The sequence below is a fragment of the Callorhinus ursinus genome, unplaced genomic scaffold, assembly GCF_003265705.2.
Source record: "Callorhinus ursinus isolate GAN/ISIS: 27379988/994484 unplaced genomic scaffold, GSC_fseal_2.0 scaffold34, whole genome shotgun sequence".
Lineage (NCBI taxonomy): Eukaryota > Metazoa > Chordata > Mammalia > Carnivora > Otariidae > Callorhinus > Callorhinus ursinus.
In genome coordinates, this window is record NW_027397096.1 from 15,608,975 (window position 1) to 15,622,721 (window position 13,747).

A 13,747-nucleotide genomic window follows, 5' to 3' on the forward strand; every position below is an offset into this window, starting at 1 on the left:
GAAATGTATTCTCTCACAGCTCTGGAAGCCAGAAGTCTGAAATCGAGGTGTCAGTAGGGCTGCACTCCCTCTGGAGACTCTAGGAAAGAGTACTTTCTTGCCACTTCCAGCTTCTGGTGGCTGTTGGCATTGTCTGCGGTGGCATCACTCCAGTATCTGCTTCTGTCTTCACATGGACTCTTCTGTCTCTGTTAAGGACACTTGTCATTGGATTTAGGGGTCACCCTGATAATCCAGGATGATCTCATCGTAAGATCCTTAATTACGTCTGCAAATAAGGTCACATTCACAGGTTATGGGGATTAGGACATGGACATACCATTTTAGGGTTGCCGTTCAATCCACTAGAAGTCTGATAGTAAAAATGACTGTAACTACAAGCAACTGCTGAGGAGTTTGTGACACTTTCTTCCTCTTTCCAGCCCATAGTCAGGTCAAGCACTCTGCAAGAGCAGTTTGCACTTTGACCTCTCAGCATACAAATAGCATTTATTGTTTGCAGGGGACTAAGGAGTATATGAAGGTGTGCCTCAAATGTCTGACCTTCTAATCTTCAGTGGGGAATCATATTTTAAGACTCTCAGGAAGTACCTGTGCTGATTTCCCCAGGTACAGTTAGTTGCTTAGGGCTCTTGCCTCTTACGGCATTTTATTTATATCTCTGTTATTGCATTTATCAAGGTTTATTATAAACTATTCATTTGCATGTTTATCTCCATTATTGAACCATGAACTCCAGAGGGCATGCACTATGTCTTGTTTATCTCTGCTCAGTAAATGTTGAAGAAGTCAGTCAGAGAAGGAATTGATCAGTGAAGGAGTCAAGCAAAGGGACATGCAGAATCTTCTGTTTCCCAGATCATCTCATCTGAACATGGATAGTAGACCATAAGGACTGCCTAACAAGACTGCGACTTAATCATCGTTGTGTTATTAGCTTCTTGTGCTGTTTCTCTGGTGCATACAAAGCTCTCAGTAAAGTATGTTGAACTGATTGAAACTAAAACAAATACTGAAATCTGGGAGCATTATGAGTTGTGAGATTTGATTGCCTCTTAAAAACAATACTGAGAGCAGCCTGGAAGGAGCTAATTTCCTTAATCTGCCATAGAAATTCCTGAAAACAATCACCTAAATCATTTTGCTTTATATTTGGTGATGCTTAACTTAAGAATCAGCCTAATTGTAGGCGGAAGAACAACTGTCTTAAAATCAGATAAACCTGGGTTGAAGTCCTGTCTTGCTTCTTACTGTGTATATGATCTTGAGCAAATCACTTTGTACCTCTGAACCTTTCTTCCTCTATGGCATGTAGGTAATTATGATGCCTGTCTCCATAGGTGCTGTGGTGATTAAATCAGGTTGTTAGAAATACTTCAAGTGCCATTTCTACCCTTAAATATTTAGAGAGTAACTAGAAAATGTACTGCGAGGTGACTCATTAAAATACAAACCAGTAATCAGATAAACTTCAAGATTTTGCTGTGAGAATACTGTTGATAAGAAGGGAGAATAATCATCTCTTGTATGGAGTCTTATGCTGATGATGATCTAGTTCAGTCTGTATTTCCCAGCCTAGATTTAACAGTGAATTAGTAAATGATATACCTTCTTTACCATAGCTCCTAAGAGCAAGGGAGTTAGGAGATAAATTAAAAGAAGAGCTTGTTATAACTGTCATAACCTAAGGAGAGGCAAATGGGCGTGGGTATGGAGGGGTAAATATTATCTTGTAGGTTCATGGACCCACAGTTGGGAAACACTGTTCTAGTGGGAATCTAAATATTTGACTTCATGGTGGTTGTATTATTTATTATAAGACTTAGTGGAACCTATTGCTTAGAGTGGGATACCCCTCCCAGAACAAGCTGAGAAAACCTCCAGGATGCCAGCCAGGGCACTGAGGAGTTTCCAGGGACTGAGGCCGCTGCCACTCCCTCCCTTCCTGGAAAAGAATGCGAAGTGCAGCTTCCATCCCCAGATCCAGGCCATATGCTCCATTAAGCATGGTGGCACCTTGCCTAGTTGTTATTTTAATAAACCTGGTTGTGCTCCTCAATTTCCCCTAGAAGGCCCACTGGGCAGGCTAGCACTGGTAGAGCCTTGCGTTTCCCCTCTGACTGACCCAGGAGCTGTTTGATGAAAGTTCTGCCCATAGTATTAGTGCTGGCTTAGGAAGCTTGGCTTTCTTGCCATTGTAATGGGTGTTACAACTCCTGGTCTCTGTGGATCAGGCCAACAACAGCTGAGTAGAGTTGATGTGGATTTTGAGGGTGTTATGTGGAGGTGACACTTCAGGAAAGAACAATTGATTTAAAGCTATTGATTTTCTCTTAAAGGCAGGGGGCATGGCAGGACAGAAAGGCAGCAATAATAAGCAGTATTTGCCCTAAAAAAAATCTATCTTCACCTTTTTAATGTACCACTGTCCAAATTTGTGTTTTTTGTGTGCTTCACTCAATCTATTTCCAGTGTGTTTAAGTAGAATTTAAATAATTTATAAATGAAGAATTAAATCTCTCATCAGGTCTTGGGTAGAACCTCAGGGGTTTGTTCACCTTCTGGTTGCCCAAGAGAAATAACATCTTCAGATTCCTGTTGATTTTTTTTTTTTGAACTGTTTATTTTATACTATAGTGTTCTTAACATCATCTGGGAAAAGGTTACCAGGAAGATTTACATTTGGAAGATCAGGATAATATTCAGATGCATCTGAAGGAAACAAGGCGCCCCCCCCCTCGCCCCCCGTTGCCTCACCCATGCGTCACTAGGAGAAATAGCAGTATCGGAAAACAAAATTGCTGCTGCCTGTGACCACTATCCCCACAGAAAAGGAGTGGGAGAGAAAATACCCATGCGATGGACCAAATCGTTCCACCCCATGCCTTGAGTTGCCTTTTCTAGGAGCCAACTTTCCCCCTTGGGTCCTTGGGAGATGCTTGATTTTAATTGACTCAGAGGAGTTCTACTTTGTGTTTGAAAACCACACGGAAATGGGAAGTTAAGTTAAAGAGTTCCACTCCCCCTCCCCTGCCCCTCAACACATGTAGACACACACAGACAAATCCAAGGTACTCAACATTTAACAGAATCTTGGGCTGGCAGTTTTGTGATAGGCTCCTCAGAAGTTAGGTGAACCCTACCCACACAGAATGGAATTGTATTGCAGACTCTGCTCTATGAGCAACTCACTAGGGATGTTCCTCTAAACTGTTTTTTTTTCCTCTTCATAAATGGTTTCCAAATAAAAGTGGCCACACTAGTGCAGAGGACAGAGTATGCAGGAGCAGATTTCATTGCTCTGAAATGCTTTTCCTTTTGTGAGGGGGTCGGACCACTAAATGTTTCTACCCAGTTTCCCTGTCACTGGGTTCCGTTTTTCATTTGCTTCCCTCACCGTCTTTGTGTTTCACAGCCCATGGAATCTTGGCTTCAGAGAAATAAATGGACCCAAGAGAGAGTTATATTTTAAGGAACAGAATGATGATCGCTCACATTTAGATTAATAATAAAATCCAAACGTAATTGGCCAGATCCTCTCAGTAGAGAGTGTGTGTAACCCATCATCTGGCCAATATGAGAGTCTGGCACTTCTGTGGCACAGGAGAGGCCACTCTCATACAGCCAAGGGGACCTCCTTAGGACCCTGTGGCCAAGAGAACATTAAACGCTGGGAAAGTTCTGTGAGCAGAGACGGCAGGCAAGGGCTATGAAGGTGGAAGGAGAATTGAAGAGTTGCTTGTAGACTTATGTAAATTGTGGAACAACAGAGGGAATATCTATCCTGCCTTTAAAAAAAATGCCCTTTCAACCCTAGACCTCTCTAGCTACTGCCCTTCCTCACTCTTCTCTTCACAGCCAAGATTCTGAAGAGTGTATCCTTACCGGTTCCCTTCCTTTACCTCCCATTTACTCCCTGATCTACTTCTGATCGGTTTCTATCTCCTTCCCTTCACAAACTGCTGTCATCCAGATTACAAATGACTTCTTTGTTGAAAGGAAAACAAACAAAAAGCCCAATAGAAGGTCTTCAGTTTTATTTAACTTCTCACCATCGTTTGACCTGCTTTAATTTCTGTGACACTACTCTCTTGTTTTTTATCTTCTCCCTCTGGTTGTTGTTTCTTGGTCTAAGAAGTCTTGCTGTCCATTCCACAGGGATCTTTCCAGACTCTCCTCTCCTTACTCTTAACTTCTCTCTCTAGGGAATCCCAAGCATATTTGTAGCCACATCATTCATATGTCAGTCATTCTTAAATCCATATTATTAGTCCAGTTTTGTTTCCTAAGCTCCAGACCCCATAATCCTTTTTCTCTCTTGAATGTTTCTTTTTGTGTGGAATGTCCTAAACTAATTTAAATTCAACATGCCCAGCCACCCAAGCTTGTTTCTCCTCTGGTCTAACCTTTTTTTGGTAAATGGCATCATGATATTCAAAGGCACTCAAGCCAGAAAACTTGGTATCCCTCTGTTACTAGCTTCGTAGTTGATCTCCCTGCTTCCAGTATTGTCCCACGGTGGTCTCTTCATACAACAGCCAGATTTGATTTTAAGGAGTAATTCAGATCATACCAGTCCTTGCTTAAAAGTTTCCAATAGCTTTCCATCACAAGTAGAATAAAATCCAGACTACTTACCTTGGCCCTGCCCGTTCTGGCCCCTGCCTTTCTCTCTATCCTCTCTCTCACCACTAGCCCCTTTATTCGCTCTGCTCCAGTGACTTTGGCTTTCTTTTCATCCCTCACCCACTTCAGGGCCTATTGCTGTTTTATTGCCTGGAATATTCCAACTCCAGATCTTTGCATTACTGGCTCCTTTTTCTGTGGTTGGTTCAAATGTAACCTTCACAGATAGGTCTCTGCTGATCCTCCTAGTGAATTCAGCACTCTCCCTGCTCATCTTGATTCCTGTTTTGTATTATACATTGGAATTTTCACTATATGAAATTAGCTTGTTTATGTTTTCATTGTTACTTTTTCTAGAATCTAAGCTCTATGGAAGTGGAAATTTTGTTTTATCACTATATCCCTGTTACTTCAAGGACTACCTGGAACACAGTGGATAACCAATATATATATATATGTGTATATATATATATACATATACATATATATATATATATTTTAATGAAAAGAGAAAAAGGCTGAACAATGTCTTTGGATCCTGAGTTCAGCCAGACTGCTTACAGTTCCCTGAACTACAATATAGTTGCACACTTTGCTTCCTTTGCCTATAATACTCTCTCCTTTCCTCTTTTTTTGGCTCAACTCCTGCTTGTTCTTTAGTACTTTGTCACCCCCTCCAGGAAGCTCTCTTTGATCTTAAAATTTATGGTTAAACATCCAGAAGACTCCATTAGCACCATATACATATCCTCATCGTAGCACATATGTAATTACCATGACATTTTGTTAGTGTAACTGTCTCCCCCACTAGACTAGCTTATGGCAGGGATGGTATTTTATTCAAATGCCCAGCTCAGTGGGAATCTACAAAAATACACTTGAGAAATTCTACTCAAAGAATTCTTTAAAAAAAGTATTTGGTAAGTCATAGAATAGTAATGTAAATTAGCTGTCTCTCAAGTTCTTCCATTTGCCAAGTGTTGGTTTTTAGACATTGAGGTTTGTAAAATATAGGAGCACATATAAACTTACTTATAGAAAAGGTTCATATCTCCACTACAGTTTTCTTTTCTTTTCTTTTTTTAAAGATTTTATTTGTTTATTTGAGAGAGAGAGAAAGAGAGAGCATGAGTGGGGGGTGGGGGTGGGGGAGCGGGTGTTGGGCAAAGGGAGAGGGAGAAGCAGGTTAGCAGGCTCCAGGGAGCCTGTTGCGGGGCCCCATCCCAGGACTCCGAGATCATGACCTGAGCCAAAGGCAGACATTTAACCGACTGAGCCACCTAGGCGCTCCCCACTAAAGTTTTCTATAAGAGTAATATTAAATATGATACCTACAATTTATTGTCCATTATATGCCATGTATCTCTGACATACAGTGTCTTAACCACAAGTAACTTTTAAAGGTGTAGATATTATTAATTTTATTTTCTGTACATGGAAGCTGAGACTCAACTGTAGTAAGCTGTTCAAGCTCATATGACTAGTAAAAGAAAGCTGTGATTTTTTTGTTTTTTTGTTTTGTTTTGTTTTTTACTACAGGAAACAAACTGAGGGTTGCTGGAGTGGAGGTGGGTGTGGGGGTGGGCTAATTGGGTGATGGGCATTAAAGGAGGGTATGTGATATGATGAGCACTGGGTGTTATATGCAACTGATAAATTATTGAACACTACATCTAAAACTAATGATGTACTATATGTTGTCTAATTGAATTTAAATAATAATAATAACAAAAACAAAAGCTGTGATTTGAATCCAGGTCTCTGATTTCTTAGTCCAACATCTTTCTGCTACACCATGCTGCCCCCTATGGGACAAGCCCATATTTCAGAGCTGTTTATTAAAAATATTAATTATTATTAATGCAAAGCTTACAGAATTGGAGCTCTTACTAGCTATAGAATCAAGAAAGATGCTTTGAATGCCATTAATTTAATTAACTAGAAAATGGCACTCGTCTAAACATGTCCTGGGCAAGAGCATTATATTGCCTTTGAGTAGTATGCTTTCTCTCTATTTCTAAGCCAAAAAGTCCTTTGTAGAAATCTGTGTTAACCGAGCCATGTTTTTGTTCTTAGCATTTCCATGTAAACTCAAACTCAATTCCCAGGAGTAGAGGTGATGTGCTGGGCTTCTCCACAGCTTATCTGTAAGTGGTCTCCTGCTTGTTGTATCCATGATGAGGCCAACCTACTCATTTAGCCTCAGCGTCAGCATGCTAGTTTATCCAAGGTTTCTTGCTTTCCCATTTTTCACCCCAGGACAATGGTGCTATGTTGGGTGGGAAGTTTGCCCTGAATTCTTACCCAGGCTAGGATCTACTTTCTGCCTCTTTCCTGTCAGTCTGCTTCTTTCCTGTCAGTCTCTTTACTAGAGCTGGGCCTGTTCTCCTTCCTTGCTTGCTTTTGGTCAGATTCCCTTGGCTGACTTGGCCCTCACTTGGCACTGCATCAGTCCTCATTCTGCATTTCTGAAGCCCCATCATTGCTCTGTGTCCTTTTGTATCTTGGAAACTCAGGCCAGAACTGGACTAAAGCTTCTCCAATCCTAAATGGAGTTGATCTCAGGTTATTGCTCTAATTTCCTGTCCCTCTGCTGTTCTGATTTTATTCCCTCTGTGCTTTTAGACTCTTACCATTATGCATTATTTCCTCTTGCTTGCTGTGAACAGTGCCTCAGCATAGAAGAGCCTCATTGGTGGAGACAGGACCAAGAATCTGGTGACTGAAACATAGATCTTTAGATCTTATTGCTTACCGCTCACTGCCTTTCTTCTGTGCATCTCTGGGGATGGGGATGGGGATGGAAGACAGTCTATATGTGATGATGTAGAGTTGATCTTCTTGAGGTTCTGCTCATCTGAAGGGTCTATCAGCTTTGTGATGGGTAAGCCACAAACTGGTTGTTTGTATCTTGCGTACTGTAGAGCATCCATGATCCATCTCATTTCACGCCAAACTTCATCTGTTTGCTTTGGAATGAAATGATAAAAGACTTTATCAAACAGGTATTAAAAATGGTTAAGTTTACCTGAGAGTCCAAGATGATACATTTTCCACAGTACTGGTTTTGAGTAAAATATTTTCAACATAAGCTTGCTAAGCCAGAAAATACCTCTTCTTTTTTTTTTTTAATTTTTTTTATTGTTATGTTAATCACCATATATTACATCATTAGTTTTTGGTGCAGTGTTCCATGATTCATTGTTTGTTCATAACACCCAGTGCTCCATGCAGAACGTGCCCTCCTCAATACCCATCACCAGGATAACCCATCCCCCTCCCCCCCTCCCCTCTAGAACCCTCAGTTTGTTTTTCAGAGTCCATCATCTCTCATGGTTCGTCTCCCCCTCTGACATACTCCCCTCAGAAAATACCTCTTCTTATAATCTCTTGTGCTGTGCGTATTTTTACCTGAGAGGCTATATCATTTAGTGCAAATAGTGGAAGACCTGAATTCTAGCTGCCCCCCCGCTTTAGCTCTGTAATAACCTTTGGCATGTCACTTGGCCTCTTTGAGCCTCAGTTTGTGAATTTGGACAAAACCCTCCCCTTTTACATCTCACAGGCCTGCTATGATGATTGGGTGAAATGCTGAATTTGACAGTGCTTTGTAAAACTGCAGGGTACATTTCTCACACATACGAAGTGTAACTGATTCTCAGCATAAGATGAAATATTCCTCATTAGGATATTGTGAGGAAGAGATATGATAAAGTCTAAATTTCAGAATACTTGAAGAAAGAAATGTAACTTTAGTTCTTCTATGTGAACTTGAAAAGCAAAGCATTACTGGAATATTTTGCTAAGCAGAGATTCTTGGACCTATTTTAATAGAAAAAAGATAACTTTATATATTAGAGTTATTACTTTCTTACATATAAGTGCTCCTAAAGTACAAAATAGCTTAATAGCTCAATAGTTTATTCCTAAGTAATTAAAATAACCTTAAATTTTTAGGGTACCCCATTCTATATTGTTATCACTTTGGTTTCTGGGTTACCAAAGTGATTTTAACAATATTTTCATTATAAAGTACAATAGTCATTTCTCTGAAGTATATTAGTGTAAAAGTCACTCATATTTTTGTGTCTACCTCTGTGGATGACAGATATTCTCCCAGTTCTTAATAGATACTGGCCATAAACTTGCTGGTTTTTCTGACTCTCCAAGGAGCAGCTGTTAGTTATACTATATATATTTTTTTCATGGGACCCTGGAGCTTGTGATAGGCTTTGCATCTAATTTCACTGGGTGCCTTCAGCAAGCCATTAACTTCTTCGGGACCATTTTATTCAACTGTAAAAAGAGGAGGTTGGATTAGATGATGTCTAAGGTCCCTTTCAGTTCTGACGCTTTATGATTTATTTTTGAAGAACATTTAGAAAGTTGGTGGCACTCATCTTCCAGGTAGAAGGTGTCCATTGTATGAATACTGCAAGGTTAAAGTCTGATTATAGAAGTTTTAAAGATAAAGGACTGCCCAGTGTTCTATTTTGTTTTCAAAACACCTTTTTTGGGCCTTAATCTGTACTTAAATAGTAATCTTTAAAAATTAGTCACGGGCGCCTGGGTGGCTCAGTCGTTAAGCGTCTGCCTTCGGCTCAGGTCATGATCCCAGGGTCCTGGGATCGAGTCCCGCATTGGGCTCCCTGCTCAGCGGGAAGCCGCCTTCTCCCTCTCCCACTCTCCCTGCTTGTGTTCCCTCTCTCGCTGTGTCTCTCTCTGTCAAATAAATAAATACAATCTTGACCAAAAAAAAAAAAAAAAAAGAATAGTCACAAACCTGGTACTCCCAACAAACCCAGAGTAGAGTCTGAAACTGACAGTCTGCCATGTTTGGAGTGACAGGCAAGGTAGAGTGAACTAGTGTGGTCAAGAGCCATTTTCCATTGCTTTCCAGTTCTGGATCTGGCAGAGTATTCAGGGCTGGTAATGAAAGCATCTGATTGAGCTTTAGCCTTTATTAGACAGTGAGTTGGGCAGGACGTTCCGCAGTGGGCAGGTTGTGAGGACACAGTGAGCACTATAGAGGGAGAGATCTGAAGTTCGGGGGGTAAAGCCAAAGTGGGAATCCCAGAGGAGACTCAGGCAAGTTTTTTTGGTGGGATTGTTGCTCTCAGCTGGCTTTTCCTGGTCCTACCTCATATAGCACTCTTGTCTCAAAGTTATTTTAAAGGCACTACCTGACTGTGGACAGCTGTTAGAGTGCTTTCCAAGGACAGCGACTGTGCCTTTCTTTCTTTCGCTCTTGCCTGTGCCAAGAGTAGCTACTCGGTGATGATTGCTCAGTGAATGAATGGATGCATGGATGGTTACCTAGTTGTTTCCATCTCTACCCTCCCACAGGGTCATTGTGAGTATTAATGTGAGTAGCTGAGTGCACTATATGAACAAACATTGTTACAAAGTTTTCAGTTGTTACAAGGACAATCATTATTGTATGAGGCTGAATGTGGCCTCCCCAGATATGTCCATGTCCTAATTGCTTGAACTTGTGAATATTTTTTTTAAGGATTTTTATTTATTTAGTTAGTTATTTGAGAGAGAGTGAGAGCAAGAGAGCTCACAGAGGGAGAGGGAGAAGCCGACTTGCTGCTGAGCAGGGAGAGCCTGAGGCAGGGCTCGATCCCAGGGCCCCGAGATCATGACCCAAGCTGCAGGCAGACGCTTAACTGACTGAGCACCCTGGGTGCCCTGGAACTTGTGAATATTGCCGTATATGATAAATGAGTAAATATTACCTTGTCTGGCAAAAGATGTGATTAAGTTAAGGATTTTGAGAAAGAAGTTTATCTTGGATTATTTGGGTGGACCCTAATTCAATAACAGATGTCCTCATAAAGACATTCTTATAAGAGAGGCAGAGGGAGACTGGCAGACAGAAGAGAAGGAGGCAGTGTGACCATAGAGGCAGAGATTGAAGTGATGTGGCCACAAGTCAAGGAATGCCAACAGCCACCAGAAACTGGCAGAAGCAGAGAGCAGATTCTCCCCTGGAGCCTCCAGAGGGAGTATGGCCTGACCAATACTTGATTTCAGATTTTCAGTCCCCAGAACTGTGAAAGAATACATTTCTTGTTGTTTTAAGTCACCCAGTTTGTGGTAATTTGTTTCAGCAGCCCTAAGAAACCAATATAATTGTTAATAATAATCTACTTATTATCTTTGGATAAGATTATTTCAGCCTTACTGCTGAGGATGGACAGTGAGATTTAGTGTATACATTTTAAAATTATGTGTATAAACAACGTTTACTTCTTATTTTTTCTCAGTGATGAAGTGAAGACGTATTAGCTGAATAAAAGTTTAAAACATTTGTACAGGGAGGCCTGTGGACTGAGTTTAACAGACTTAGCTAAAGGGATGCCTGGGTGGCTCAGTCGGTTAAGCGGCTGCCTTGGGCTCAGGTCATGATCCCAGGGTCCTGGGATCGAGTCCCACGTTGGGCTCCTTGCTCAGCAGGGAGCCTGCTTCTCCCTCTCCCTCTGCTTGTGCTCTCTCTGTCAAATAAATGAAATCTTAACAAACAAACAAAAAAACCAGACTTAGCTAAGCAGCCCTAAAAGAAGTACAATTTTCACCCATTTTACCTTATACTGTTGATCTAAAAATAACTGACAACATAATCCCCCTGATTTTAAGGTCCAAATTCGGCTTCTAAAGACTTGCTGACATGTTTTTAAAAAGAAAGACCATGAACTCCCTAGGTCTGTTGGTTGAAAGTTCTGTATCCATTTCTCACCCTGCCCTTTAAAATTTTTGGTTTTCATCCCATAAATTACACTCTTTCTCTGTACTCAGGCAAGATAATATTTTTATTAAAATGTAAAGGTGATTGGTTTTCTCACAGCACAGTTACAAGGTGCTTGAGGGGATGATAGATTGGCTATATTTAATGAGCTGTGTTTCTATTACAGCTTAGGAGCATTTGAAGCATTACAGTATATAAATTATAGCCTAATTGCCCTTTAGGCTTTAGCAGCTCAAAATATGCCAAGCTCCAAGTCTCTACGCTTTGACATTTCTGCTGTGTGTGCTGTCTATAAAACCTGTATACCTTATCTATGATTTTCTACACCTCCCCTGGTCCAGGCCCTCCCCTTTTCTGGCTGCACTCCTTGGCTTCTTTTCCTCACTGTATTTACATAGACTCCCTTGCTCTTTACAATGTTTGGTTTGTGTAGTGACTTCAACACTGTCTTAGATCTGGAATCATACAAATGCTCTCACGGCTGGCGGTTGCCTCTGCAGGTTATGGTGTGTGGTGGGCTGAGCCGTGAATGCCAAGGCGTGAGTGGCTGCAGCTGGTTTTCATTCTGAGTGAGAGAGAGATTGAGAAGCCCAACATAGATAAGGGGAGAAATGATATTGCATTATCTCTAGTCAGTGAAGTTATCCATGTTGGATGGAGCAAAGCAGTCCACTGAAGGCTATGGGTACAGGGAGATGGTCAGGGTTTACCCAGCTAAGAAGTGATTTTTTGAACCCTTTGGGAATTGGCTTTTATCCAGTTTTGGATATCCAATATTGGAATTTATCCAATTCCAAACCTGGCTGGCTGGAAGGAGAGTATGTAGAGGGGGCTCTCAAGTTACCTGCTATGGGAGACCAGAGCAGTTCTGGAACTTTGAGGAATTGCTGGGCTGGCTTGCCTTTATCCAGCCCACTTAATGGTGTGATGAAAGGGAAAAGAGAAAAAGGCAGTGGAGCCCCAGGCTAGGTAAAAAAAAAAAAAGGAGGGGCAGGGAGTAAGAATGGGAGAGTAAGGGAGTAAGAATGGAGCCAGGAACTCCTGAGGGGTCTGAGACTGAGAAAGACTGAAGAAATTCAGCTTTCTCACTGGATGGACATACTGGATTCAGGGGACGGCTTAAGTGGAATAAAGCAGAAACAGAACCTAAGGCATGGTTAGAGAAGTGCTTCTCTAAAAATTTATTTATGGATATTAAAGACGTCATGAAATACTAGAGCCACTCAGGTCCTTCAGAGTCATCTAGTCCAACCCTTTCATTTTATATATGAGAAAATTGGGGCCCTGGAGGTCAGATGAATTGTTCGTTACTCCAAGGTCTGTCGCTAGAACTCAGGACTAAAAATGTATGCCAGCCGATTTCTGGTCATTGTTCTCTTCCTAATGCTCCAACGGCCCGTTATACTGGGTACAAAAGATAAGCCGGCCTTTCATATTCTCTTGCCTCGTTCTTCCCTTTCCCGCCCCCTCCCCATATTGATGGTCCACTTTTACCGGAAATGAAATAAATGCCGTGAATGTCTGAATTTTTAAATACCACATTCTCAGGTCAAGAGAGCAATTAATTTCTTAAGAGGTTTATTTCTTTAGTCGGAGAGGTCATCTAAGATACCTCATTTACAGAGTGGGAGAAGTAAGATGAGATTTGTTTGCTCGCTGCTTTGCAAGTATATTATAATATCTTCTTCCTGAGTACTAAGTAAATTCCAAATCTTATATATCCATGTTTCAGAGCATTTTTCCTCCTTATTAATGAACGAATAAATGAATACATAATTTACTGCATATTTACTATGTGCGGGCAGTTGTTGAATTCTCAGTAACACTATGAGCTAGTAGTACTATTACCTTCCCTGTTTTACAGGTTAGGAGGTTGGGATTTATTTTAGTTTTTTTTTTTTTTTAAAGATTTTACTTATTTGTCAGAGAGAGAGAGAGCACAAGGAGGGGGAGTGGCAGGCTCCCCATTGAGCAAGGAGCCCAACGCAGGACTCGATCGCAGGATGCCGGGATGACCTGAGCCGAAGGCAGACACTTAACTGACTGAGCCACCCGGGCATCCCAGGAGGTGGGGATTAAGAGAAATTTATTTGCTCAAAGCTCAAAGCATTCCTTGCCTAGATGATTGTAATAGCTTCATATTTGATTTCCCTGCTTTTGGTCTTCTCTTTAAATCCAGGAACGATACGCACATTATCTACTGAACGTAGCCAATGAGAATGAGTGCTTACTATAAACAACCAGTATGGCCATACCACTGCAAAGGACTATCCGCCAGCTTGAATCTATGCTAAATAGCTATGAGGGGCTATAACTTACTTTCTTTAAGACTTTGGCCAGGTCCCTATTGCCTACAGAATAAAAGTACAA

At 41.1% G+C, this 13,747-nt stretch overlaps 1 protein-coding gene and 1 long non-coding RNA gene across 2 annotated transcripts in view; one reads left to right on the plus strand and one right to left on the minus strand.

Annotated features, from left to right (window-relative positions):
- Positions 1-13,747, minus strand: part of ANKFN1 (ankyrin repeat and fibronectin type III domain containing 1) — a 322,582-nt gene that overhangs the window by 9,928 nt on the left and 298,907 nt on the right. Inside the window, exon 19 of the mRNA XM_025851318.2 lies at positions 7,382-7,595. Coding sequence (XP_025707103.2) covers positions 7,382-7,595 — 214 coding nt within the window. The remainder of the gene's footprint in view (positions 1-7,381; positions 7,596-13,747) is intronic.
- The window catches only part of LOC141370424 (uncharacterized), a 109,423-nt gene that overhangs the window by 7,376 nt on the left and 88,300 nt on the right, over positions 1-13,747 (plus strand). The gene's annotated exons all lie outside the window — the stretch shown is intronic.